The sequence below is a fragment of the Myxocyprinus asiaticus genome, chromosome 7, assembly GCF_019703515.2.
Source record: "Myxocyprinus asiaticus isolate MX2 ecotype Aquarium Trade chromosome 7, UBuf_Myxa_2, whole genome shotgun sequence".
NCBI classification, from domain to species: domain Eukaryota; kingdom Metazoa; phylum Chordata; class Actinopteri; order Cypriniformes; family Catostomidae; genus Myxocyprinus; species Myxocyprinus asiaticus.
In genome coordinates, this window is record NC_059350.1 from 9495579 (window position 1) to 9521833 (window position 26255).

The 26255-nt window shown below is 36.9% G+C and overlaps 1 protein-coding gene across 1 annotated transcript; it reads right to left on the reverse strand.

Moving 5' to 3' along the window:
• Window positions 1-43: 43 nt before the first annotated feature.
• Window positions 44-26000, reverse strand: cab39l (calcium binding protein 39-like). The gene is made up of 9 exons (XM_051703823.1): window positions 25734-26000; window positions 16564-16696; window positions 13020-13184; window positions 8020-8138; window positions 7684-7852; window positions 7477-7536; window positions 7322-7387; window positions 7097-7240; window positions 44-2037 (listed from the first exon to the last, which is right to left on the reverse strand). The coding sequence occupies exons 2-9, from the start codon at window positions 16663-16665 to the stop codon at window positions 1858-1860; spliced, it is 1005 nt and encodes a 334-aa protein (XP_051559783.1). The 5' UTR covers window positions 16666-16696; window positions 25734-26000; the 3' UTR covers window positions 44-1857.
• Between the last annotated feature and the right edge of the window lie 255 nt (window positions 26001-26255).

Sequence of the window (26255 nt, forward strand, 5' to 3'; positions counted from 1 at the left end):
TTACATCAGAAACATATTTTGACAAAGAGTCGATAATACTACCAATGCTTCAGTTTTTCTTTATTGATAATATGGTACTATTAGCATTTCAGAGGGAAACTGCAACCGTATGAAAATGGACAACTCAACGCTGAAATTTAAATATTATGAACAGATGGTTCGACATTTCATTTTACTGTAGCTAATAGATACTGTATATTCAGATATATTACATTTGGCTCAGATGGATAGATTTGAAATCTGACAACAGTTGCTTTGAAGTACCAATCAATCTGCTTCACACTGTGCAAGGTCAAGCAATCTACAAAAGAGCTTGTTCATGTTTCAATGTTTTGGTAACTAATAAACATTTTGAGAACCTTTTTCAAGTTTTATTCCCTATTTCAGTCCAAATGTATTTTATTTGGAATAAATCAAAATGTCACAGAATACCATGTTGAATGAGTAAATGAATGCTTTTGATGGGTCCACACCACTTAAGCGTAATTCAACCCATAAAACTAATCATAAGAGAATAATAAAAACTGAATTGAATCAACTGTAGAGGAAAAGGAATGAAGTTTAATGAATTTTCTTCAACAGCAAAACTCAAATATAGCGAGTTAAAGAGGTTCATCGCTTAATTAGGCTAAATATGCTCAATGAGAACATATTACAAATAATAAAATGAAATTAAGCTCCCCCTTCCAATATTTCTTTTAAAATAAAAAATGAGCAAGAGTAAATTAACAACTCAAGAACAAAAAGGCACCCGTTTTGTACATTTGCGACCTCATTTCATCTTGTTTCAGGTATGCAATGATTCACTTCTGTTGTCTGTCAAAATCATTATGGATTATGGGTTTGAGCACAAAATACATTCTACAGGAATACTGTAGTATAGAAATGAAGATTATACTACAGCTGCACTACAGTATGAAAAGTACTTTACTGATATACTAAAGTAAAACATACTATATCACTAAGTATACTATAGTATTAAGTATACCATAGTAATACCAAAGCACTACAGTATAGATGTTTTATAGATCTATATAAGTTGGAATATACACCGGTTCGCTGAAACAAAAGATCCTAAACAGTGCCAAAGTTGATTTTTCTAGAGTCTTCTAAAATGGCAACCACCTTAAGAGTAAAATCACCTTTTTGTTTTTCTTAAACATAAGTAAACATCATCAAATAAAAATATATAAAAGTATTGATGCTTGCTTTACGCAATCAAAAATGGCCTGGCACCAACTCAAAATGTACATTATGTATCAAAAAGGACAATTAAAATACTGAAATGAAATCTTTCTTCTAAATAATTCTTACAAAGTACGAATTGAAAAACAAATTTAAAAAAATCAGAATAAAGGGAGGAAATGATCAGGTTTGTAGTGTTTTGAATAAAGCACAGGCTAATGAAACAAAAGCGAATGTAAGCCATATCGATGCCTGAGAAAGATGAAAATCTCGAGTAGACCGAAAGGTGAAGGAATGCAAATATGAAGGTTAGTGCAACTCATACATAAATCGGGAATTTCACCTCTCTTCCACTAGCATAGCAAAACATGGAAAACATCAGAAATTAATCTGCACTTCCTGTTTCTTGATGTTATTAGGCGGTTCTTCCTGTAATCGAAATTGGCTGATACTTACTTTTTAAACATCCTATTCATGGCACAAGAGTTTGCAATAATAATTAAAAAAACAAAACCATGAAAAAGTAAATCAGAAAAGAGAACATCAATGAATCAGAAACCATCTTCTGTTAGCCTCGAAACTAAGACTTCAAGATTTTAAATAGAATTACTATTGTTAATATATTTTTGTGATTTTTTTCGTTTTGTTTTCTAATACTGCAATAGCTAAAGTTTAGGAAGCTGGCTTCTTTAGGTCTCGTATTTGTTTGACGAGGTACGTCTTTTCATCGTTAAACTGCTCATCGTCCGTGCGATCCTTCTGAAAGTTGCTAAGGAAGTCGATGAGTTTTGTCTGGTTCTTCAACAGAATGTCTACGATGGGCTGTGTTTTGTTTGGATTGGCCACAAACACCTGAGAAAATAAAACAAATGAAACAAGCTTAACATTCAGTAAAATTCTATACGACTGTTTAAAGGAAACATGCCAGAAGAGCTGGAAACACTTTATAACTTTCATTAATAACAAACTATGATAGTTCAGTAGTTAAAAGGTGCTTTCAGTAATATACAGTGGCAAGAAAGTATGTGAACCCTTTGGAATTTCCTGCATTTATGTATAAATTTGTTTAAAAATCTGGTTTGATCTTCATCTAAGTTACAATAAAATCTAAAAAAAAAGTTTGAACTAATAACACACAAATTATTGTACTGTTCTTGTACATATTGAATACATCATTCAAACATTCACATTGTAGGTGGGAAAAAAGTATGTGAACCCCATAGGCCAGGGTTTCTCTACGGGGGGCGTTCAAAGGATGCCAGGGGGTGCTGAGAGCAAATTAGTAGAGATGGGGGCATTAGGTTACAAATGGGGGGTGTTTATCAGTCATAATAATAAAATATATCGTCAAGTTCCTGTTTGCATTAAAACATTTATCTAGACTTGGAGTATATCAGTTGGTTCTCAATTATTTGGGTTGGTACGCATTTGTACCGCGGTTCATCAGATTCTGAAGTCTAGCGACACATTTGAAGTATCTGGTTTAGCAGCGTCAAATACACAGGCAGAGGCACAACCTCCGCTAATGCAGCTGTATGGCTCTATAGATGGATACGGCTCAATGGACAGAGCAGCGCGAGCGCAAAGAAGGTGCATTTTTATTCGCAGACTGGTCTCGAGCTCTTAAGTGCGCAGCTCTGCGAGAATCAGTGAGAAGCAAGGCGCGAGAAGCGGAAACCATTTGAATTCAGCACAGAATTCTACATCACCACCCTTGAATTTACTATAGTAAAACTAAATGTACTTTAGGCAGAAATAGATTGATAATAAATATTATCAGATCACTACTTCAACTCTATTAAATTTGTCATAGGCTACATTAGGGGAGTGAGGGAATATAATACATTTTTGTTACAACTTATAAATATTTATATTTTGTATTTATTGTTTTTACATGTGCTTAGTGTATGTCTACTGTTTATATTTACAAAAAAATGCCATAGTTTGTTTTATAGAAATCATGTTACATCTAACCATGGTAGTGAAGAAGGGTAGGGGGCTGGGGTAAGGGAATAAAGTAGGGGGGCGTTCATCAAAAAAAGGTTGAGAACCACTGCCCTAGGCTAATGACGTCAATAAAAACATAAGAGTCCAATTAATGAAACAAGATTGGAGGTGTGGGTTAGAGCTACTCTGACTTATAAAAAGCACTTAAACATTTTAAGTTTGCTATTCAAAAGAAGCATCTGCTGACGTTGACCATGCCTCACAAAAAAATAGATATCAGAAGACCTACGATCAAGAATTGTTGCTGTGCATAAAGCTGGAAAGGGTTACTAAGTTATCCCAAAGAGCATAGATATTAATCTGTCCACACTTTGACAAATTGTCTATAAATACAGACGATTTAGTACTGTGCAGGGTTTCTGCAGGTTCGAAGGAATGAAATGTAAGACTTAAAACTTTTTAAGGCCAAATAAAAGAAAAATTTAAGACCACTTTCGCAATAATAATAATAATAATAAAATAATTCTTTAGCTGGTAAATACAAAACCACTGAGACTACTTGGATGTCTCTGGACATGTTTTTTATATTTTATTGTGCATTTGTGTTTTCTTTTTTTAAATAAGTTAATACAACTTTAAAACTCTTAATGAATTCATTAAGAATGCATGTAGCCTAAAGTATGGAACCTATAATGTGACCCTTCTCTTTAGTCACTTGCTTTCCAGCAAGACGTGACGCAATAGACCAATGCTTTGGCAATGTCACTGCTTATGTCAAACACGGAAGTGGTGGCAAAAACCATGTGCAAAAAGTCCATTTTTATCGGATTACGTTGTTGAAAAATGATTCTGAGGGCTCTCATTGACTGCTGTGGCTTCAAGCCATCAACAGAACTGACTGGACTGAGGAGATCATTTCAACTCACAACTTTGCAGCACAAATTCATAGCAAACATGATTACATGATATTTATTAACTCATTTTATTATAGTACATTTATCGCTAAGAATATGTTTGTATTTATGATGGTTTTGTGTCATACTTTCATTTAATTATCTAATCTGTCAAATCAACAAAACAGTCAGTGGGCTTTCTGCCACCACTTACTGCACATGCCCTGACATTTTTGTAAACAAGAGGATTGGTCAATAGACTTTATTCACAGTAGTGCCATGTTTGATTTTTAATGGGAATGGGAATGGAAATTAAGCTGTGAGGGATAGACTTACCACCTCTTCAATGGCATGCACAGTATAAATCTGTAAAAAGCTCCAATATCCCATCTGATTTTCCACAACTCATGTTGTCTGGAGTTTTTTTGTCTACTGAATGTCCTTGAAAAGATATTTTTCCAATGTTTTGTCTGCGGAACGATCCAAAAACACTTTAAACTGCAGCACAGCCCATTGAAGAGACTGTACGTCTATCCCTCACAGCCTCGTGGTCATTCTCGTCAAAAAATGTGTATGCCGTTGCTGTGAATAAGGTCTAGCATGTGCTGAATGACATTTATATTTTTTTTTTCCTGGCAGATACCTTTACCAAATACTTTAACAGGTAGTTAAAGGGCAGTTCATTTAAAAATGAAATTTCTGTCATCACTGGTCACCCTTGAGTCTGTATGAATTTTCTCTGCCGTGGAACAAAAAAGGAGATGTTTTTTTATTTTTTTTCCCTTTTTCTCCCAATTTGGAATGCCCAATTCCCAATGTGCTTTTAAGTCCTCGTGGTCGCGTAGTGATTCGCCTCAATCCGAGTGGCGTCTGAGACCATCAACCCCCGCATCTCATCACGTGGCTTGTTGAGCGGAAACATAGCGCGTGTGGAGGCTTCACGCCACCCACCGCGGTAACCACGCTCAACTCAACATGCGCCCCACCGAGAACGAACCACATTATAGCGACCACAAGGAGGTTACCCTATGTGACTCTACCCTCCCTAGCAACCGGGCCAATTTGGTTGCTTAGGAGTCACTCAGCATGCTCTGGGATTCGAACTAGCGAGCTAGGGAACTCCAGGGGTGGTAGCCAGCGTATTTTACCACTGTGCTACCCAGGCCCCCCAAAAAAGGAGATGTTGAGCAAAACGTTTGGTCTCAGTCACCATTCACTGTCACTGCATCTTGTTTTTCATTCAATGTAAGTGAATGGTGACTGAAACTCCCTAATATCTCCTTTTGATATCCCCTGAAATAATAAAGTCATACAGGTTTGCAACAGCATGAAGGTAAGTGATGACAATTTTAATTTTTGTGTGAAATATCTCAAGTAAAAGTCAAAACTCGTCAATTAAAAAATGGCCAATTAAAGTTGACAATATGTTTTGAAAATGTTAACTGATTAAATTATAAAAGAGAACTGTGCTGCATAATTAGTTATGATGTAACATTGTATACTAAATATGAAATAGATAATATATTTTCATATGTATATTATTAATATTTTAATTTTATATCATTATATTATTATTGTTTTGTATATTATTAAATTGGCTGATTGAGATGGCAGAGAAAATACCTGTATATGTCAGATCTAGAGAGATGGAGATGAGAGATGTAACAGGTGTAACTCTGCAGCTGAGTAGTTCTGTTAGCTTTACAATTATTGTCAAAGGTAAAGTAAAATAAGGAAGTGCCAAGATCTGAAAGGTGTCAAAAGACGCTCCAAACTCGCGCGCTTGCAAACTGTCACGTTGACAGCTTTGTCAATTGTTAGCGCATCGCTCGCTTACAGAGATGCAAAATAACAGCATTTGCATTTCTAATTAATGGGTTTATGAAGGTTTATACATGTGTAACATCGTAAAGTAAAAATGCGCTGCCCTGCACGTGCTCACACTAAACTCAAGCGTCAGCTGCTAAATGACGAATGCACGAGAGAATGAGAGAGAGATGATTTTAACTCACGCAGGTTCTTCTGTTTTAAGCATCTCCTCTATTCATGCCGCAAAATTTAAGACCTCAGCAAACGAAATTTAAGACTTCTTGTAATTTATTTAAGACTTTTTATGGCCTTAAATTTTAAAAAGTAAATTTAAGACTTTTTAAGGACCCATGGAAACCCTGACTGTGGCTACTGTCACTAGAAGTGGCCGTCCAGCCAAGATGACTCAAAGGGCACACCACAGAATGCTCAATGAGGTAAAAAAAGAGCCCTAGAGTGACAGCTAAAGACTTGAAGGAATCATTGGAACTGGTTAACATCTCTGTTCATGAGTCTACTATACGGAAAACATTAAACAGGCATAGTGTCCATGGCAGGACACCACGAAGGAAGCCGCTGCTTTCAAATAAAAATATTGCTGCGTGCCTGAAGTTTGCCAAAGACCACTTTGACACTCCACAACGCTACTGGGAAAATGTTTTGTAGACTGATGAAACTAAGGTTGAACTGTTTGGCAAGAACACGCATGACTATGTATGGCATAAAAAAGGGCACCACATACCAACATGAAAACATCATCCCAATATCCCCCCCATTTATCACCCCATTTACTTTTTCCACAGCTCTGTGAATTTTTAAAGGGATGCGTTCAATAAAGACATGAAAGATTATAATTGTTTATGTCGTTAGCTTAAGCACATTGTGTTTGTCTATACTTGTGACTTTGATGAAGATGAGATCACATTTTATGCCCAATTAATGCAGAAAACCAGCTAATTCCAAAAGATTCACATACTTTTTCTTGCCACTGTATTCTTCATTTTAAAAAGTTGTACACAAAGGTCAAATGTGTTTCAAATATCATTGGTAGCCTAATGAAAGCGGTGTTATTTTAGATTGATATCACATGACCAGCCAAATACTACTCACTCATTCAATCTCTGTAACCCCACTACTATTATCCAACACTTTCGCTCGGTGAATAAATGAATCATGACTGACTGTGAATGGCGCATTTCTTCAATGGCATCGGTAACCATAAACTATTGCTTTTGCATGATGCTACATTCATAAACACATACCTTAAAGACATGGAAAGCCTCAAACTGAATGTTGGGACTCTTGTCTCTCAGCAGGTTCATCATGAGCTTCAGGTTTTCTGGTTTGCTGATGTACCGCGTCATCACGGTGAAGTTGTGTCTGTCCAGGAGCAGCTCACCCAACAGCTGTCACAACCACATACGAGCACATGACATTAATGACAGAGCATACTCCGGATGACAAAAATCATATGTTAGAAAGCACACCTTCAATGACTGCCTCTTGGTCACGTAGTTCTCAGAGTGAAGGAGTTTCTCGTAGTTATCAAACACCTGTAAGATCAGTGAGAGCCATTGAAGATCTCAGCTTTACAGGATTCTACAATAAAAACCAGCATGAAAAACAACAACAAGCATTTTACCGCATCGTAATTCTGTTCTAAAAATTCCGCCACCAGAACCTTGTGTCTCGTGAGCAGGTCCTGTTGAAAGAAAACAAACACATTTCCTGTAAATTAGTCTAGGTTATTACACTAAACAATGAAAACGTCTGTGAAATGTAAACCAGACGTATCAGCATTGGCATTTGGTTACCAACAGAGAGAAGCAAATGACGACATTTCACTCACTTTAAAGGTGGCGAAAGCATCGGAGGCGATATCAAATGTGGACATCTCCACATAGCTGAAGAAATCTTTGAAGTGTTCAGAGTGGAGGACGATTTTGGCGAGAGGCTCGTGCCGGATGCACTCACGCAGCATAATCCCACAGTTCAATGCCACCTGAGGAGTCTCATACCTGCAAAAAGGTCACATACTCAGAAACAACCAAAAGCAACCAAGATTATTTGTGGTCTCCATGTAAACATGCCTATTAACTTGATTACAGAAGTACCTACCAATTCAAATATGAATGTTAATGAAGGCAATGTTAAATAAGTGCTGATTGATGGGGCCGCCTCTCACCCTTTGAGTAAGATAAAGAGAACGTCCTGATGAGAGCAGAAATATTCCACTGTTGGGCTGCGGGTCCCAATCTGCCTGCGCAGGATGTTGTTGAAGATCTGACACACATCTTTCTTACCCTGCACACACACACAATGTCAATCATTATTCCACTGATTACAATTATAAACATAAAGGAATGCACACAGAACAGGAAAAACACCATAGCATTTTAACCCTGTATAAACGTGCGTGTCATATTCGATACATGATTTTCTAAAGCCTCGACCTACATCATCAACATGATGAATACGGAAAAAAAGTGTCTCCAGTTAAAAGTTTCCATGCTTTTGCTGTAAAATATTTGCTGACTTTGATAAAGTAACAATAACATTGTATGTTGTTACTGATATTTCAAAATGAGTATTAGCTAGGGATGTACCGACATTTTTGGCCATTACCGATTTGAACAAAAAGTTATAGGCCGATACCGCTATTTTGCCACTTACATTATTTTGTCATAATACTTTGGAATTTTTTGCTTTAAAAAAAAAAAAATAAAAAATACAAATAGGTACAAATCCTTTTTTTTTTTTTTTTTTTTTTTTTAACTGTTCTAACAATAAATAATTTCCATTAAACATGGATTGAATCTGTTGAACATATGACAAGATAAATAGAAATAAAAAGATAAAAAAATATGATAACATGATGACTGATATGAACATTTTTGCACTTTTGTGTTTGCATTTCAGTACTGTATATCAAGGTTATAATAGTTTTACATTTTTTATTTAGTTTTTATTTCTATTTTGTTTAAAATTCTTCACTCCAATTTAGTTATTTTGTTTGTTAGTTCTTTGTTAGTTTTAGTTTAGTTTTTTAATATTTTATAGTTTAGTTTTAGTTTTTCATTACATTTAGCTTTTATTTTAGTTTTTTACATAAAATGATACATATAGAATGGTGAAAAAAGGCATTTGTGTTATTTGGGTCATATAGCTGGACACCCAAATGTACAGTTTGTAAATAATACTTATAATATTAAAAATCATAATTTTAACAAGACTGAATTTCATTACTGATATTACAGTAGAAGAAAACAATTCCGATTTACAAATGCTTCTTTTTCACTGAACTTTAAACACAAAATCCTCTTTCATGCATTTGACATGAGAAAGTCAGTCTTGTCGCAACTCTGAAAACTGCACATCAAACACAACTCTATACCAATTCCAAATGAAATGTACAACAAATCACTGATTGACCGTGTAAGACAGAATGAGTGAAAAGACTGTGTGTGTGTGTGTGTGTGTGTGTGTGTGTGTGTGTGTGTGTGTGTGGGACAGAGAGAGAGAAAAAAAGTCAGAATAAATTACTGGATATTATTTTGATTCTGTTCTCTTTTTTTTTAACATCATGCATTGGCAACACAATGAATGGTCATTCCAAGAAAGGTTCAAATGTGTCAATTGAATTCCCAGATGCGGCTAGCATGTTTTCTATAGGGTAACCAGATTTTGAAAGTCTCAAACTAGGACACCTGGGGGGGTTTGCAATACATGCAAATATATATATATATATATATAAGAAATAGATTGGCTTCTTTTAGCTTGTTGAACATGCATTTTCATTTGGGCATTTCTAATTTGTGTTGGATGATGACAAAGAGCAGCAGAGAACACCAAGCACGTGAGTCGTTGTCATGGTAACCAGATAGATTCTGGGCAGATTACTGTGGATTGATAGAATTAAAGTATCGTCAAATCATCGTGCAATGCAATAAAATATCTTCCCTTCTCTGCAAACGATACAAGACACGATACCAATAAGGATGTTGAGGATATTTAATTTCAATGAAAAAAAATCTGTAAGCCTAACAGCTGAAACCGGGACATTATTACATTTTTAGAGAAATGACGGGACACACCTCGCAAAACAGGGACCGACTTCTGGTCATCCTAGTTTTCTAACTGCTTTGCTTCTCTCTATGATGTACTGTAGTGATTCCCTCCCACTCTGTCTTTGCTACTATAATGAGGGCAATAGACATCTGCTAGCGCTATCGCCGCCTAGTGGCATCTTTATGTTAATGTGATAGTGGGTTTAAAGGTTTAAAAACCTAATCGCAACAAAATGAAAACTAAATATTTTTTTTTCAATTATTTTTATTTTAGTTTAGTTTTTTCATAGCCATGAACATTTAGTTTAGTTTCAGTTTTTCTAATTATGTTGATTTTTATTTTTATTTCAGTTTATAAAAATGTTTTTATTACATTTAGTTTTAGTTTACGATAATAACCTTGCTGTATATAATAGAACATTACAAATTCTATTATGCATATGTTGGGCATTTCCATGGAAATGTCAACCACATCAAGGAAAAATAGAAAGTTTTAACCAAACGAACAAAACTACCTTTTAAATTCTGTATTATAGTGGTATAATGGATAATGTCATCCAGACCACTAGAGGGCGCCGCTTGCTCACACAGTGCTGACTTAAGCCCTGTCTAAAGCACTGAATGCAGAATATATTTTAAAATGCAGCCTTTTAAGGTTTAGTAACCGGTTTAGTAAGGCCACATTGTGAGTTCAATCTTAATTCAATCAATCATTAATTTAATGCATATTATTCTGATGTCTCAGAAGTCAAAGTCTGCTGGTTTCAAAGCATTTTGAATGGTTTCCCTCATCATGTAGCCTACAGGTAAGCAGAGGTGGGTAGTAACGCACTACAATTACTTAGTTACATTTACAGAGAACAGAGCTCTGAACTAAAATAAGCCTAAATGCACTTCTAGACACAGAAATAAGATGCAACTTAACTTTTTATTGTACAAAACTTATGATCTAAATTCTTTTGTCAGTGTATATACTGTAAGCTACAGAATATACTGAACCAAGAATCCATGCAGGACTTTAAAAGGTTGTGAAATAGCAACATTAGGCATTAATAATGCATGATCTTGCTTTGATTCGTAACTAAAATATACAATATTATACATAATATAATTGAGCCTGTGAGATATTTCGTTTTTTTCTGTAATAATTGCTAGAAAAGTTTCCAAACCTTTCTTCTAATTTTCAAACCCGATCTGTCAAGCATCCTTAAAGTGATAGTTCACCCATAAATTAATATTCTGTCATCATTCAGACTCACTCTCGTTGTTGCAAACCTTTGTGTCTTCGTTTTCTCTGGAACCAAAAACAAGGTGTTAAGCAGAATGTTAGGGACTGGCATCCTCAGTCACCATTCACTTTAAAAAATGACAAACAAATGGAGGTGAATGGTGACTAAGGCTAAAATTCTGTCTAACATCTCCTTAATTGTGTTCATTGTGTCCAAGTCATACTGGTTTAGAACATGAGGGTGAATAAATGACATCATTTTCATTTTTAATCTATCACTGTAACAGTGGGTATAAAGGATGACATAAGCACATGATTAATGCATGCAAGGTGTTAAAATAATCAGATCTTTGCAATGTAACTAGTAACTCGCTACTTGAGTAATCTTTTAATTCGATACTTTCTTACTCTTACTCAAGTAATTGTTAACATTAGTACTTTTACTTCTACTTGAGTAATTATTTTTTAAAAGACTTAGTACTTTTACTTGAGTACAGATTTTGCCTTCTCTACTCTGGTTTTTCTGCATTAATGTGAAAACAAGAAAGAATCTTGGTGAATGTTCTTAGCAGTGCCAACCCTTCTTATTGTGGCTATTTTTATTTCTAGATTGTGCATTTAAATTCACAGAATTTTTACAAAGTGTGTTACTAATTAATTTTAAATCAACCATCAGTTTTTCATATCAGTGTTTTCATGCTTATAACCGATATGCCGATGGTTTTAATTTGGTAAATAATTGGATGATAAATATCAGCAGCTGATACAAGCATTTCCTGAATTGAAACCTTGTGCTTGGTTAAAATTTAATTAAATATTTTATAGGAAAAGAAAATCACTTGCAATGCGTGTATTAAATATGATTCAATCTGCTTTTAAAGTATACCTCTAAATCACCATAACATTACATTCATGCAAAAACACAGAGCTTTGAAAATACTGACATATTATTTTTATAAGATACATTTAAATTGGGAACTGATATTTCTATGTATTTTTATATATACAGCCTGCACTTTCATTTCAAGCTATTATGATGTCATTTTACTATAACCTCCTAAAACCCAGCAAAAATATCTAGTGATGCGATATAATAATATAAAATAATATAACGTAAATATAGTGTTTGGTGCATAAAAATAGCATATGATAATTTTTTTTTTATACATATACTTTATTTACATTTCATGCGCTGAATTGTAATGTTATATATTTCTATAGACCAAGGAGAGGAAGTTGCCCAAACTTCCAAACAATTGAACATTTGGTATCTCTTATTAAAAAAAAAAAAAAAAAAGCCCAGGGAGTCATTTTAAGATACCACAAGATTTACTAATGTGGCATGTATGGGCTAAGAGAAACTTAGATAACAGAAGTCCTATACAAAAACAAAACTGAACTGCTGGGTCTCAGGAGGACAATGACCTTTAAAGCCTGATGTATCAAATATGATACAAAAATATGATATTTTTTCTATAGGGTTAAAAAAAAAAAATAGCTCCATTAAAAAAAAATATATATATATTTTTTTCTGACCATTATTTCATGGGTCAAGCTTATAGGGTAAAAAAAAAAAAAAAAAAATTTAGGTAGGGCAGGACTATGGATTTTATCCATTTGGAACTGACTGGACCATGAAAAGTGGCCTCCATATGACAGGTGGTCTGGGAGAGGGGCTGAAAAATAAGATGGCTTGATGACATCAGCAAAAAACTAAAGCCATTTCTGAGGTGGAACAAGGTGACATTACATTTTGATGAAAGATTACATATATTTTATTTCTTTGGAAAAACATGCACCAATGAATCATTCACCATAAGACCAGAAATTTTGATTCAGAGAGTAAAACATGGCAAATTTGCATTTGATGTTGATTTACAGCCTCCTCACCTCAAAATCGATGACCTGCAGGTTTTCCACCAGTGAGATGAGGAGTCCACTGTTGTAGAGTTCTTGGGCCAGCTGGGCCACAGTCTCTGTGTGAGGCTCCTTATCGTTCGTGCCATACAGGATCTCTTTCATTGCCACCAGACACTTCGAAACCTCCTCTGAAGCCTGAAAAACACCGACCAACAAAAACACCATTTCCCTACTGTTGCTGCAAAATATGCTAATAATCCAATACACCTCAGGCATACTGCAGTGCAAAGGCAAAACACAGATGTTACACATTTTTTCAAAGCTGAAAAGTTTGGCTCAACTATGATCGGATTCAGGGAAAACAAAGACTGAATATTCCAGTAATGACAAAAATGTATCCACACTGAAACAGACTAACTTTAAAGCTGTGTCCGTGTAGGCACAGTTACTGTGTTGTGCCTTTGTAGGGCAGCATGGGCTGCTATAATAATTCTAATGACAATGAACATGGAAAAATGCACATGTACAGTATAAGTGTATACAGCATATGGTAAATATCAATGCCCTATTTTGCTCTGAACGGCAAACATTTCCCATGCAACATTATACAAAGATCACCATTTGGTATTCATCAGCTTCTGAAATTGTTTAGTTTGACGGTGTGGTAATGTAGTCAATCATATTGATTTTCCTCAGGTCCCCAGAATAACAAGCAGCAAGTTCCCAGCACTTCAAACCCTTGACCGTAGCATGGGGCTGCTGAAAAGGGCCTTAGCAGGCAGGTGAAAATGAGCGAGAGGTCGGCAGTGGAGATATTTCCACCTCTTTGAGATCTTTCTACTCACACTACAAATATGAGTGCTTCCAGGAACCTTTGGATCTCTAACAGAGTGTACTCTAATGGACTTTAGAGCCTATTCTATGAGGATGCAGTTCCAGTGTTATTTTAAATGTACTTTTAAAGACCCCATGAAATTGTTTGGTAACGCAATTAACTTTCCTGTGCTGACATATTTCCTAGGAAATACAGGAAGTTGGGATGGGACATAAAAGGGCATGTCCTTTTTTGAAATAGCCAAAAGCATTTAGTTTACGTCACAAGTTCACGTCATTTTATTGGACAAAAATCTGCATATGCCCCTGTGATCAAAATGAGTCATAAATATTTACAGTCCATCTCATAAAATTAGAAATACTGCAAATTTTAAATGCATACAGTGGCAAGAAAAAGTATGTGAACCCTTTGGAATTACCTGCATTTATGCATATATGCATTTAAAATCTGATGTGATCATCATCTAAGTTACAATAATTAACAAACACAATCCGTTTTAACTAATAACACACAAATTATTGTATTGTTCTTGTCCACGCTGAATACATCATTCAAACATTTACAGTGTAGGTTGGAAAAAGGATGTGAACCTCTAGGCTAATGACATCAATAAAAGCTAATTCGAGTCAGGAGTTGGCAAACCTGGCATCCGATTAATGAAACGAGATTGGAGGTGTGGGTTTGAGCTACTTTGACTTATAAAAAGTACTTAATTTTGAGATTGCTATACACAAGAAGCATCTGCTGACATGGACCATGCCTCAAACAAGAGATCTCAGAAGACCTATGATCAAGAACTGTTGCTTTGCATAAAGCTGGAAAGGGTTACAAAGTGATCTCGAAGAATTTAGATATACATTTGTCCACAGTTAGACATTGTCTATAAATGGAGAAGATTTAGTACTGTGGCTACTCTCCCTAGAAGTGCCCTTCCAGCCAAGATCATTGTCACAAAAAGAAATTGAGGTTACAGTGAGGCACTTACAATGGAAGAAAATGGGGCAAATTTTTAATTAAAAGCACTTATGTGTTATTTGAGCTAAGAAGTTGTTAAACAGATGTTTTTACGGCCGTTTCAGGCTTACCGACATTACAACATCACTGGATATAACTTTACACAGAAAACGTAAGCAAGTGATTTTATTACACTAAAATCATGTTAACACACATATTGTTAACTGACTGGCCCCATTCACTTCCATTGTAAGTTCCTCACTGAAACCCAGCCTTTTTTTTTTTTTTTTTTTCTCAATTTGGAATGCCCAATTCCCAGTGCGCTTTTAAGTCCTCGTGGTTGCGTAATGATTAGCCTCAGTCCAGGTGGCGGAGGACGAATCCCAGTTGTCTCCACGTCTGAGATCGCCAACCCGCGCATCTTATCACGTGGCTTGTTGAGCGCGTTGCCACGGAGACATAGCGCGTGTGGAGGCTTCACGCCATCCACCGTGGCAACCACACTCAACTCAACCACACACCCCACCGAGAACGAACCACATTATAGCGACCACGAAGAGGTTACCCTAGGTATACCCGGGCCAATTTGGTTGCTTAGGAGACCTGGCTGGAGTCACTCAGCATGCCCTGGGATTCGAACTAGCGAGCTAGGGTACTCCAGGGGTGGTAGCCAGCGTATTTTACCACTGAGCTACCCAGGCCCCTTGAAACACCGCTTTATATAATTTTTTTTTTTTTTTACGTTTTGTGGTAATCAAATTATGCCTCAAATGCTGTCGACTGAGATGAACTTGTGTTGAGTGGCAGCATTAAGGCACTATTTTTTGTAAATATGTATTGTGAAAAGCTCTAAACAAATAAAACTGACTTGACTTAACGAAATAAGAGTTTCAGATGCTGAAACCATTGTGCAATCATATATTCATATCAGATGTTGTCCTGCTCAAACGCATGTCCATGTTAACACTGAGAGCATGAAAGTGAGATGATTATCTCAGCATGCTCTGCCATACAATAAAACACCCAATCACGTCCACTGCTGTAACAAACTCACAATCTGATCTAGTGCACTGATTGGTTTAAAATGCTGATTTGCGTGGGGCCAGGCCCCATCCCTCTAAAAAAACAAATGCAAAATGCAAAAACACAATGGAAAGAATCAGCAGTTGAAAGAAGCCTTATTCTAAGGATGATATTCAGGTTGAAAAGAGCCAAAAATATCTGGCGAACCTGGAGCAACAATACTCAATACTCAGATTCATTATACAATCATATGAGAGCTTCTGGAACAGCTGGGGATAGATAATGAAAGAATGAGATCCTGGATAAGGAGTAAATATATAAGATAAACTTCAGGCTTTCATTTACTGAGCAGTGGACCTGGGGTGGGAACCAGCAGGGACCTGGCAATACAAAGTTATATCGATCGATATCTGGGTCGCGATACGATTATATTATGATTCTTTATGTTTAGTGTATTGCGAATAAAAACTGATGCTTTCACTCACTTGTTTATTATTAAAGCTCATTGGATTACGTTGCTTTGCGCAACAAGTGCTGAACTTACTACTTTTTCATAGAGCCAAAAAGTAGCATAGAGCATAGACACACCATTGACAGTAAAATAATTACGTAAGAAACGTAACTAAAAATATTGATTCTTGATGCTTCTATATTGATACAGTACGTTATCACGTTACTTTGAAATATTGTTTTTTCCCCTCACCTATACAGTAGATCTTTGGAAACACAGAGATTGTAACAGCAACTGAATGAAACTCATACCTTCTCTGTCTTCTTGTCCTGCTTCACCAGGATGGACAGGTTGTCCTTCAGAGTTTTCACAATATCTGTGGGGTTCTTGTGAGGTTTACCAAATAGTGGCATGGTAGCAGCCGTAGGGTTCTCTCTTCAAGACCTGGAGCAACAAGGTGAGAGAGAAAGTGTTAAAAGACATGGGTCAATGTATTTCATTGCCATCTTCCCTAAAACCACAAGTAAAATCTTAAGGGACTCTTGAATAAGCTTGCCCTGATAGACAACCACACTTAATGGCATTCACATGGTTGTCATGACAACAGAACACAGCAAAGTTTAAAGGATATCATTCCCCTTAAACACTTACAAAGCTCACAAGAAATGCTTAAACTTAAGAAATTGTAGTTATTGATATTTTTTTTTTTTTTATCTTAATGTATGAAATCAAACACGTTCTAAATCAAAAGCAGTGCTGCTACAAACCAAATAGTACTTCCTTTAAACAGAAATAATTATTTTAGAAATACAACACCATTACTGTAACTAATGTTTATGCTTTAACTCAAGAGGGATTAATTCACAAAATACAACGTGCCATGTTTAAATTTCATGAGGGCTAAATAAATGTTCCATTGGGAAAAAAAGTGATATCAACAAACATTGAAATGTTTTCTCAGGACGGTACTGGTACCTATTGGAAGTGTTCGCTCTGGCCCCATTTACACCTTGCATTTACATACGTTTTCGATGATCTGATCGATTTTGGATAGCACTTGACCACATTAACCTCGTGCGACCCCGCATCCACATGTGTGGACGTTGTATTTTGGCTTTGCTATTTGCAACGCATAATTTAAATGAAATTAAATTGACTGAATACTGTTCACAAGACTCTAGACTGTCAATTAAGGGTTAAACTACTGCCGCACTGAGATACATGACAACAACATAATCATCGATTTCTGTGAAGCACTTTAATGGGCGCAGAGCCAACAAAAGTGCCTCTGTTGAGAAACCAAACAGAATTTCAAAAATAGTAATTATTAGGGGGCCTGGGTAGCTCAGTGGTAAAATACGCTGGCTACCACCCCTGGAGTTCGCTAGTTCGCTAGTTCGAATCCCAGGGCGTGCTGAGTGACTCCAGCCAGGTCTCCTAAGCAACCAAATTGGCCCGGTTGCTAGGGAGGGTAGAGTCACATGGGGTAACCTCCTCGTGGTCGCTATAATGTGGTTTGCTCTCGGTGGGGCGCGTGGTGAGTTGAGCGTGGTTGCCGCGGTGGATGGCGTGAAGCCTCCACACGCGCTATGTCTCCGTGGCAACGCGCTCAACAAGCCACGTGATAAGATGCGCGGGTTGACTGTCTCAGACGCGGAGGCAACTGGGATTCGTCCTCCGCCACCCGGACTGAGGCGAATCACTATGCGACCACCAGGACTTAGAGTGCATTGGGAATTGGGCATTCCAAATTGGGAGAAAAAGGGGAAAAATCCCAATTAAAAAAAAATAAAAAATAGTGATTATTTTCAGTCTACCATTGGTGAACAAACAGATAGTCCCACCCAAAACTAAAACCATTGGTTGAGCCAATGTTGCTGTGTTCAATGTTGCTCAAACGCTCAAACGGAGTGATGGTTGATAGACCCACAGAGCCACAGTGTTTACACTTTGAGGGAATCAACCAATAAATTACTTACTTATAGTTAAATATTAAGATAGGATAGTATTTTAGAGGTATTTTAACATTGAAAAAATGACACACTTCATCTTGATTTTGTAATTCAGAATGTTAGACAGAGCTACTACTGAAGTCTCAGAGTCACAATGTTCAACTTTCACCCTGAAAAGCCTCCAGTCATTTGGTTATCCAATAATACAAGTGATTAAACTAAACAATTAGTCATGATTTGATTCAATAAATCATTGTTACAACAAAATAATTATGACAGCTAGAATTTTAGTTTAGAGACACTTTTCAGCAGCAACCTACAATCCTCCAACTAAGATGATGGGAATATTCACTGTTTTTCCAAGAGGACCCAGTGTAACTTGTGACTGGTAATCCTGTGAGCTAATAACCTAAGCAAAGAGTGTGTGAGTCCTAGATTCCAGTGTTCCTGCATCAGCAGTGAGAACTTTCCCTCCACCTTCCAGCAGCTGCTCTCATTGATCATATTCCCCTTATGTCAGTGCTACATGTCTTACAATTAAGCGATAGACCCATATATTGTCAATTCCAAAAACTACCAACAGCCTTGTTTATTAAAATGTGTGATGTAATTTAACAAACATTCTAATAATAAACATTGTCTGCCTTCAAATATATTCATGTGAATTTCAAGTAGGTCTGGGAGTTGATACAGATTCCTGATTCAATTCGATTCCAATTTACAAGCATTCGATTCGATTCCGATTCATATGGGCATTTTTCAGATTTATACAACAGTTAGATCCGGTCCTCGAATCCGATTAGACAAAATATGTTTTGAGAGCACTCGGACACATTACTGTTTTTATCACTCCGCTTGTGTTTGTGGCGTTTAAAACTAAACTACCTGCCTTGGACGGCTGTTTTTTTAACAGAGATAATACAACGTATGACCAAAATTCCATTATCTTCAGCAAGCTGACAAACACTACAGCTGAGGAATAGAGTTAAACAACAATAGCTTTACAGTTAATTTCTGCTTGGGAGTTGCGACAGACGCAGGTAACCGTACATTCTTTCTCTCTCAAACACACACATCCTTGTTTCTCTAATACCTTGTCAGAAACAGCCCAAGCCATCGTTACGAGTTCTACAGTGTTGTTTTTGAATTAGTAACGAAGGCTTGTGCACATCTTTTGAACTAGCAATGGCAGATCCTGATCCGTGGCGTAAGAAAGTAGTTCCACACTTTTTTGTGACAGTCCATAGTTTTTTCTTTATTTTTTTATTTTTTTTATTTACTTCTTCATTGAACTGTTGTATAATATAATATCACACTCACAATCGTGCTGTATGGCCCTAAATCAGCATAGCTGTGATTACGTGCACTCGGCCTGCTGCTGATATAGGGCCGTACAGCACTCTTGCTTGTGTGATATTGCTTTAATAATGTTAATTTTACTTACATATGAAAGAAATTATATTCTCTGCTAAAATTGTTAATTATACAGGAGACTTCATAACTAGGTACATTTGGAAAATATTAATTTTATCAATTATATTTTATCATTAGTTTTTCATGCGTCACATTTTAGCTTTTTACAAATTTACAGATGCATGTATTCCATCAATATGATGTCAAGAAATGTTATATATTATATTTTGTAACAAGTTTTTTTGTTTATAAGCGTAATCTGTACTATTAACAAGTATTTTATTTACATTGATTTGTGGAAAACATGCTAAAAACTGGTACTGTCTCTTTAAGCGCCTCCGACTCTTTGGTTGCTTTGGTTGAGCGCACACACATGGATGAGAGAAGACTCGAATGGCTTCTTTACTGCATCTGTGCCATGTTTGATTAGAATTAATTTCTTATGTTTGTCGTTTTCAAACGACAACTGAATGTAAAGAACAGAAAGGATATTAAAAGAGACATTATTCAATCTTATTGGGTTGCATGTTGCTTTGTACATAAATTACACTCTGATTACATGGAACAAGTCAAACCAAAAGCAAACTTTTAAAACTCTCAACACGCACTAAAAGGATCCCGATGCTCCAATTCTTCGACCATTATACTACTCGATCACTGGTGAGTGAAATCTGAACATTTACCTGCCCTTGGCTAATCACAGATATTTTTAGTCGCATAGTGTGAAATTTAGTTGCATATGCAAGTGATTTACTCGCACTGTAAAGGGTTGCTACATACATTTAAAAATTGATCTTGGAATTTAAAAATCAATATTGATATCATTCAAATTAAGATATCTTTATATAGCCCTAATTTCGTGTAAATATTGTGTGAAATAAGTGTTCCTTTAATTTCATGAATTTGATGTTTATCTCATTTGCTGTCATTAAATTATATATATCAGCATTATATTAGCCATTGGCCACCCTCCACTACAAATATTAAAAATGAAATATTAGGTATGTCAAAACATAAAACAATTATTGATCGGTACATTCTTTTATTGAAATTTTTGAGGCATCGATATATTAACATTAGCCAACATTTTGAAGCCTAATTTGTGTGCTTTCAATTCACTGCCAGTTGCCTTCCATTCAATGTAGTCTGAGGTAATAGCTTTGGAAGACCACAAGGAGGAATCGTAAAACTTACTGAAGCCGGTCACGGCATGAACAAGGGACAGATCACACATACATTTGAGCTGATGGCAGTCCGAGGTTACGAAGGTTTTTGTACTTCAAGAATTAACAAAGTGACGTTGATGAGTTTGCAGGTTAGTGTATGAAACTGGTAACTGCTCAAACTGAATGATTAGAAATGGCAATGTTTCTTAAGCAATTTCTGGGTATGTAGCAGTATGCTCCCTGTATGTTTGAAAAGACAAAGCGTCTTGTGCAACGAGCAACCCTATTTATAGTATATGAAAAAAAATCCTGATATATATATATATATATATATATATATATATATATCGATAATCATCGGGAAAATCTTTATCAATGTGAAAACAGCATCGATCCCAAGCCCAAAAAAAACATATCAGTCTACCACTACTACCAGAAAAAGGGACAACAGCTTCATATGATTCCATAAAGGACATTCATATTTAATAATTCCTTCTGTAGAGGATGTTTACATGAAAATATCCAAAAGCGTTTCAAAAATATTTATTATTTAAAGACTTATTGCAGCTTCTGCAAAATACACAGCAATTTAGAAACTTTGCGATTAAAGTGTTTTCGAAGATAATCATAAAAACTCTCAAAGAAGCACTATATAAATATTGACAGCAATTAAACCAAGATTTACCAACATGACATGTCATGACATGACAAAGTCACAAGGAACTGATGCCCTGTAACAAATAACCACCAGCACCTCACCCGCACTCACAATCACAATATCACTAAACTATCAAAAGGTCTTGTACTGACAAATGTCACATGACCACATTTATTGTACACTGTGAGAACAGGTCTTCTGTTTGCTATGTGCCATCGTTAGGAATCGCATTTAGCCTTTGCCACAGGAAAAAACATAAAAATCATACTCCACCTTTGTTTATAATCTCTGAAATATTACCTTCACTCAAAACATTCTGCAGCGAAACTACAACATAAATAGCAATGAAATGGAAGGACTTATTCTCAATTACTACACAAAACACAAATGTACTGACATATTACTAACTAATACCTAAAACAAGGGTTATTATTATAGCAATTTAAAGTGATAGTTCACACAAAAATGAAAATTCTCATCATTTACTCACCCTCATGCCATCCCAGATATGTATAACTTTCTTCTGCTCAACACAAATTAAGATTTTAGCTCTGTAGGTCCTTACAATGCAAGTGAATGGTGGCCAGAACTTTGCAGCTCCAAAAAGCACATAAAGGCAGCATAGAAGTAATCCGCACGACTCCAGTGGTTAAATCTACATCTCCAGAAGCGATATGCACGAAGAATGTGAATCGCCAAAAACAAAAGAATGTGGAAGAAGTGAAAGTGGATATTTATATTACTTTATATTTTACTAATATTATTTAATTATAGGACTTAAATATTGATCTGTTTCTCACTAGTGATGCACCAATACCACTTTTTCTCTTCCGATCCGATTCCGATATTGGAAATCTCAGTATCGGCCGATACTAAGCCGATACCAGTGTTGTTTTTTTGCATAATCAGTTTAGAACATCTTTACAAACCCTAACTACACATTATTTCAATATAAATGTATAGCTTATTAAGAAACTCTTTATTATTAACTAGTATACTGGATAATATAGCAGCAAAATTAACAGTAATTCCAGTCTTCAAGTCTTCAGTAGAAAAGAAACCAGTGTTTTATTTTTGCCTTTTTTCCAAAATTTTTTCAACTTGCATCTGGACTTCAAAGCATTCAGATCTCTTATTTGTTCAATTTAGTTGTAAGACATCAGTCCACTTTTCATTCACACAGTTATTTTTTGGAACCCATTCAACTTAAATAGTTATAATTTGTAAACAAATATTAATGATGACAACAATAATAATAATAATAATAATAATAATAATAATAAATTGTTATTAATATTATTATTATTAACTTTTAATTTTAAATATAACAGATTTAAATCATGCACTTTTTAAACCCTCACACTTTTATTTTGACATTCTAAACTCTCCAGGAAGTCCAGTATGTGTCTGTATGTAGGCAAGTTCACAGTAGTTTAATTCACTTTTTATTCAAATTCTGGTAAAATGCACCTCCGGTGTCGTTCTAAATGCATATTATAAGTGAACCGAACTATTGAGCACCTAATCTGAGATGCTGATCCTGAGTAACGCTCAAATATTGCGCATCGCTGTGAAGGCTTAAAATAGCCGCGAGTGCATCACCAGCCTGTGCATGAGTTTGTGTCAACAGAGCAGCACCATTCACTAACACGTTGCCGCTGCGCATAAAATATATTTACTTATTAAAAACCTTTTGTGATTCACAGAGCTATCGTACGTCTTCAAGTGGCTTTGAATAAAATGCACGAGTCATATGAACTGCTTTAATGGTGTTTTTATGGTTCTTTTGTGTCATTTTTGGAGCTTGACAGTAATGAACATGACTAACACACAGTATCGGATTTGGATGGGGTTCGTCGGACCGATACCTGATCCGTCTAAAAGCTTCAGTATCGGAGCCGATACCGATCCAGGTATCGGAGCATCCCTATTTCTCACACACATTTTTATCTCTTCAGAAGACATGGATTAAAACAATGGAGACGTATGGATTACTTTTATGCTGTCTTCATGTGCTTTTGGAGCTTCAAAGTTTTGGTCACCATTCACTTGCATTGTAAGGACCTACAGAGCTGAAATATTCTTCTAAAAATCTATATTTGTGTTCAGCAGAAGAAACAAAGTCATACACATCTGAGATGGCATGAGGGTGCGTAAATGAGACAATTTTCATTTTTGGGAGAACTACCCCTTTAAACTAAATTTTTCATTGTTATTTATTATCTATTATATTAGCTGTTTTATTTTATATTTATTTCATATAAGACCTGAAATGTATTACTCAGTAGGAGCTAGCTAGTTAGGGACCAAACGCTGGTTTGTAGTTATTGATGAACTTATACTTTCCGTAACTTAAAGAAAAATATAATTTTTGATAAATTTTTCTTACAACAACTTTGTTAATGAGGTTAAATGCTTGAGCTTGACGAATGCAGCCTACAAATTGTTTAGAAAATGAGAAAAAAAGCGGCTTGCTGTAAAAGGTGTCCAAATTATGTTTCTTTTCGGTGTCACAAATGTAATGAATGTTCCATTTTTTTGTACTCAATAAAATCATTCTTTAACATGGTTAAACAAAATGTGGGACACAGCTAAAAACTGCAAGTTCATAATTAATAATAAAAATAACTGAATATATATTACTCCAATAAACTGAATATCAATCCAACAAATTATGTTAAAATTGTGGCAATTTTATTAGATATAGTCGAGAAGGTAGAACAAGCTGAAAACACCATTAATTATACCAGCAATTATACAAAATCAAAAGCTGTGTCATGTCAAGTCAACATCAGGCATCAGATTTGTGTGACATATCAGCAGTTCATGACTGTTGGAAAGATTAATGTTGGTTTTATGGATAATTGTTTAAAGGTTAAGTTGAATTGATTGAGCAGGCCTTCCAGTGCATGATCAGCTGTAACTTTATTGGTGTTTATATTGAAATGAGTGAGCAGGCCTCGCAATGGTGTGATCAGACCGCGCGCAAGCCTCGCAGTGGGGTGATCAGACCGCGCGCAGGCCTCGCAGTGGGGTGATCAGACCGCGCGCAGGCCTCGCAGTGGGGTGATCAGACCGCGCGCAGGCCTCGCAGTGGGGTGATCAGACCGCGCGCAGGCCTCGCAGTGGGGTGATCAGACCGCGCGCAGGCCTCGCAGTGGGGTGATCAGACCGCGCGCAGGCCTCGCAGTGGGGTGATCAGACCGCACGCAGGCCTCGCAGTGGGGTGATCAGACCGCGCGTAGGCCATGCAGTGGGGTGATCAGACCGTCTGTGATCAGACCGTGTGCAGGCCATGCAGTGGTGTGATCAGACCGTGTGCAGGCCATGCAGTGGTGTGATCAGACCTTGTAAGGCCTTGCAGTGGTGTGATCAGACCGTGTACAGGCCTTGCAGCGGTGTGATCAGACCGCACGCAGGCCTCGCAGTGGTGTGATCAGACCGTGTACAGGCCTTGCAGCGGTGTGATCAGACCGCACGCAGGCCTCGCAGCGGTGTGATCAGACCGCGCGTAGTCCATGCAGTGGTGTGATCAGACCGTATGTGATCAGACCGTGTGCAGGCCTTGCAGTGGTGTTATCAGACCGTGTGCAGGCCATGCAGTGGTGTGATCAGACCGTGAGCAGGCCATGCAGTGGTGTGATCAGACCGTGTGCAGGCCATGCAGTGGTGTGATCAGACCGTGTGCAGGCCATGCAGTGGTGTGATCAGACCGTGTGCAGGCCATGCAGTGGTGTGATCAGACCGTGTACAGGCCTTGCAGTGGTGTGATCAGACCGTGTACAGGCCATGCAGTGGTGTGATCAGACCGTGTACAGGCCATGCAGTGGTGTGATCAGACCGTGTACAGGCCTTGCAGTGGTGTGATCAGACCGAGTAAGGCCTGTTCACTCGATTCAACATAAACACCAGCAGAATTTCAGTGTGACACTAAGCGCAGATCAGCGCACGGCTACAATGTAACAAGCAAATAAAACGTCACAACCAAATAGAACGATACTATGTAACAATGAAAGCAGAACACACACACACACACGTACACACTCCGCCTGGGCTTTTAACTCTCAGTTTGTCAACATTGTTACCAAAAAACATGCCCGACATGCGGAAAATTGGGCGTACGTAGAGAGTATTCTCGCGCGACACCAACATAAAAGACACACAAACGCCAGTATATAAACTCTACGTTGGGTTTTATGCCAATTCGTTGTTTGAAACGAAACGGAGGATACCGAACATTTCATTAACGCGTCTCTCATATCTTAAATGTGAAGCAGAGGTTGAATACTTACAGTGCTGCGATGTAATTTTGTGTCTTCTGCTGCTGCACTAGTTGTGTGTGTTAGCGAGCAGCCTTTCTGATCACGCCAGCAGAGTGTGTGTGCGCGCGTGCTGGGCAAAACGTCAGCGGAATGTGTGTGTGTGTGTGTGAGCGAATTATAGAGTGACTGACTCAAACGTGTATATCTGCAAAATACATGATGTGTTTCTTGCACAAACTCCCTGCTCTCTGTTTCCACGGTTAAAGAATGATCTAGGATCTGTTCTCCGATCGGATGTGGTCGTTTTGTGTATGATGGATCAAAAGTGATCACACTGATCTCAGGTCAGATGCTGCACGTCGCAGTGAGTGTATTGGCGCTTCTTCACTACATTGAGGTGAGGCTTGACGTTACCCGGATGTAGCTGTGTTCAGACTTTGTTATGTAGAGAGACACTGGCTAAAAGAAGTGCATGAGTCATGATTTTGAATCACGATGCTATAACTATCGCGTCATATACCTTACTGAACTACTAAACGACACGCAGAGAGA

Bases quoted from the DNA above. Each gene is read 5' to 3' on its own strand.
- cab39l (XM_051703823.1), bottom strand. From the start codon at position 16,665: ATGCCACTATTTGGTAAACCTCACAAGAACCCCACAGATATTGTGAAA. The intron at 8,139-13,019 runs GTGAGGAGGCTG...GTGTGTGTGCAG, and splicing joins TGCAGGTCATCGATTTTGAG to GGTAAGAAAGATGTGTGTCA. The intron at 2,038-7,096 runs GTATGTGTTTAT...TTATTTTCTCAG, and splicing joins AGGCTTTCCATGTCTTTAAG to GTGTTTGTGGCCAATCCAAA.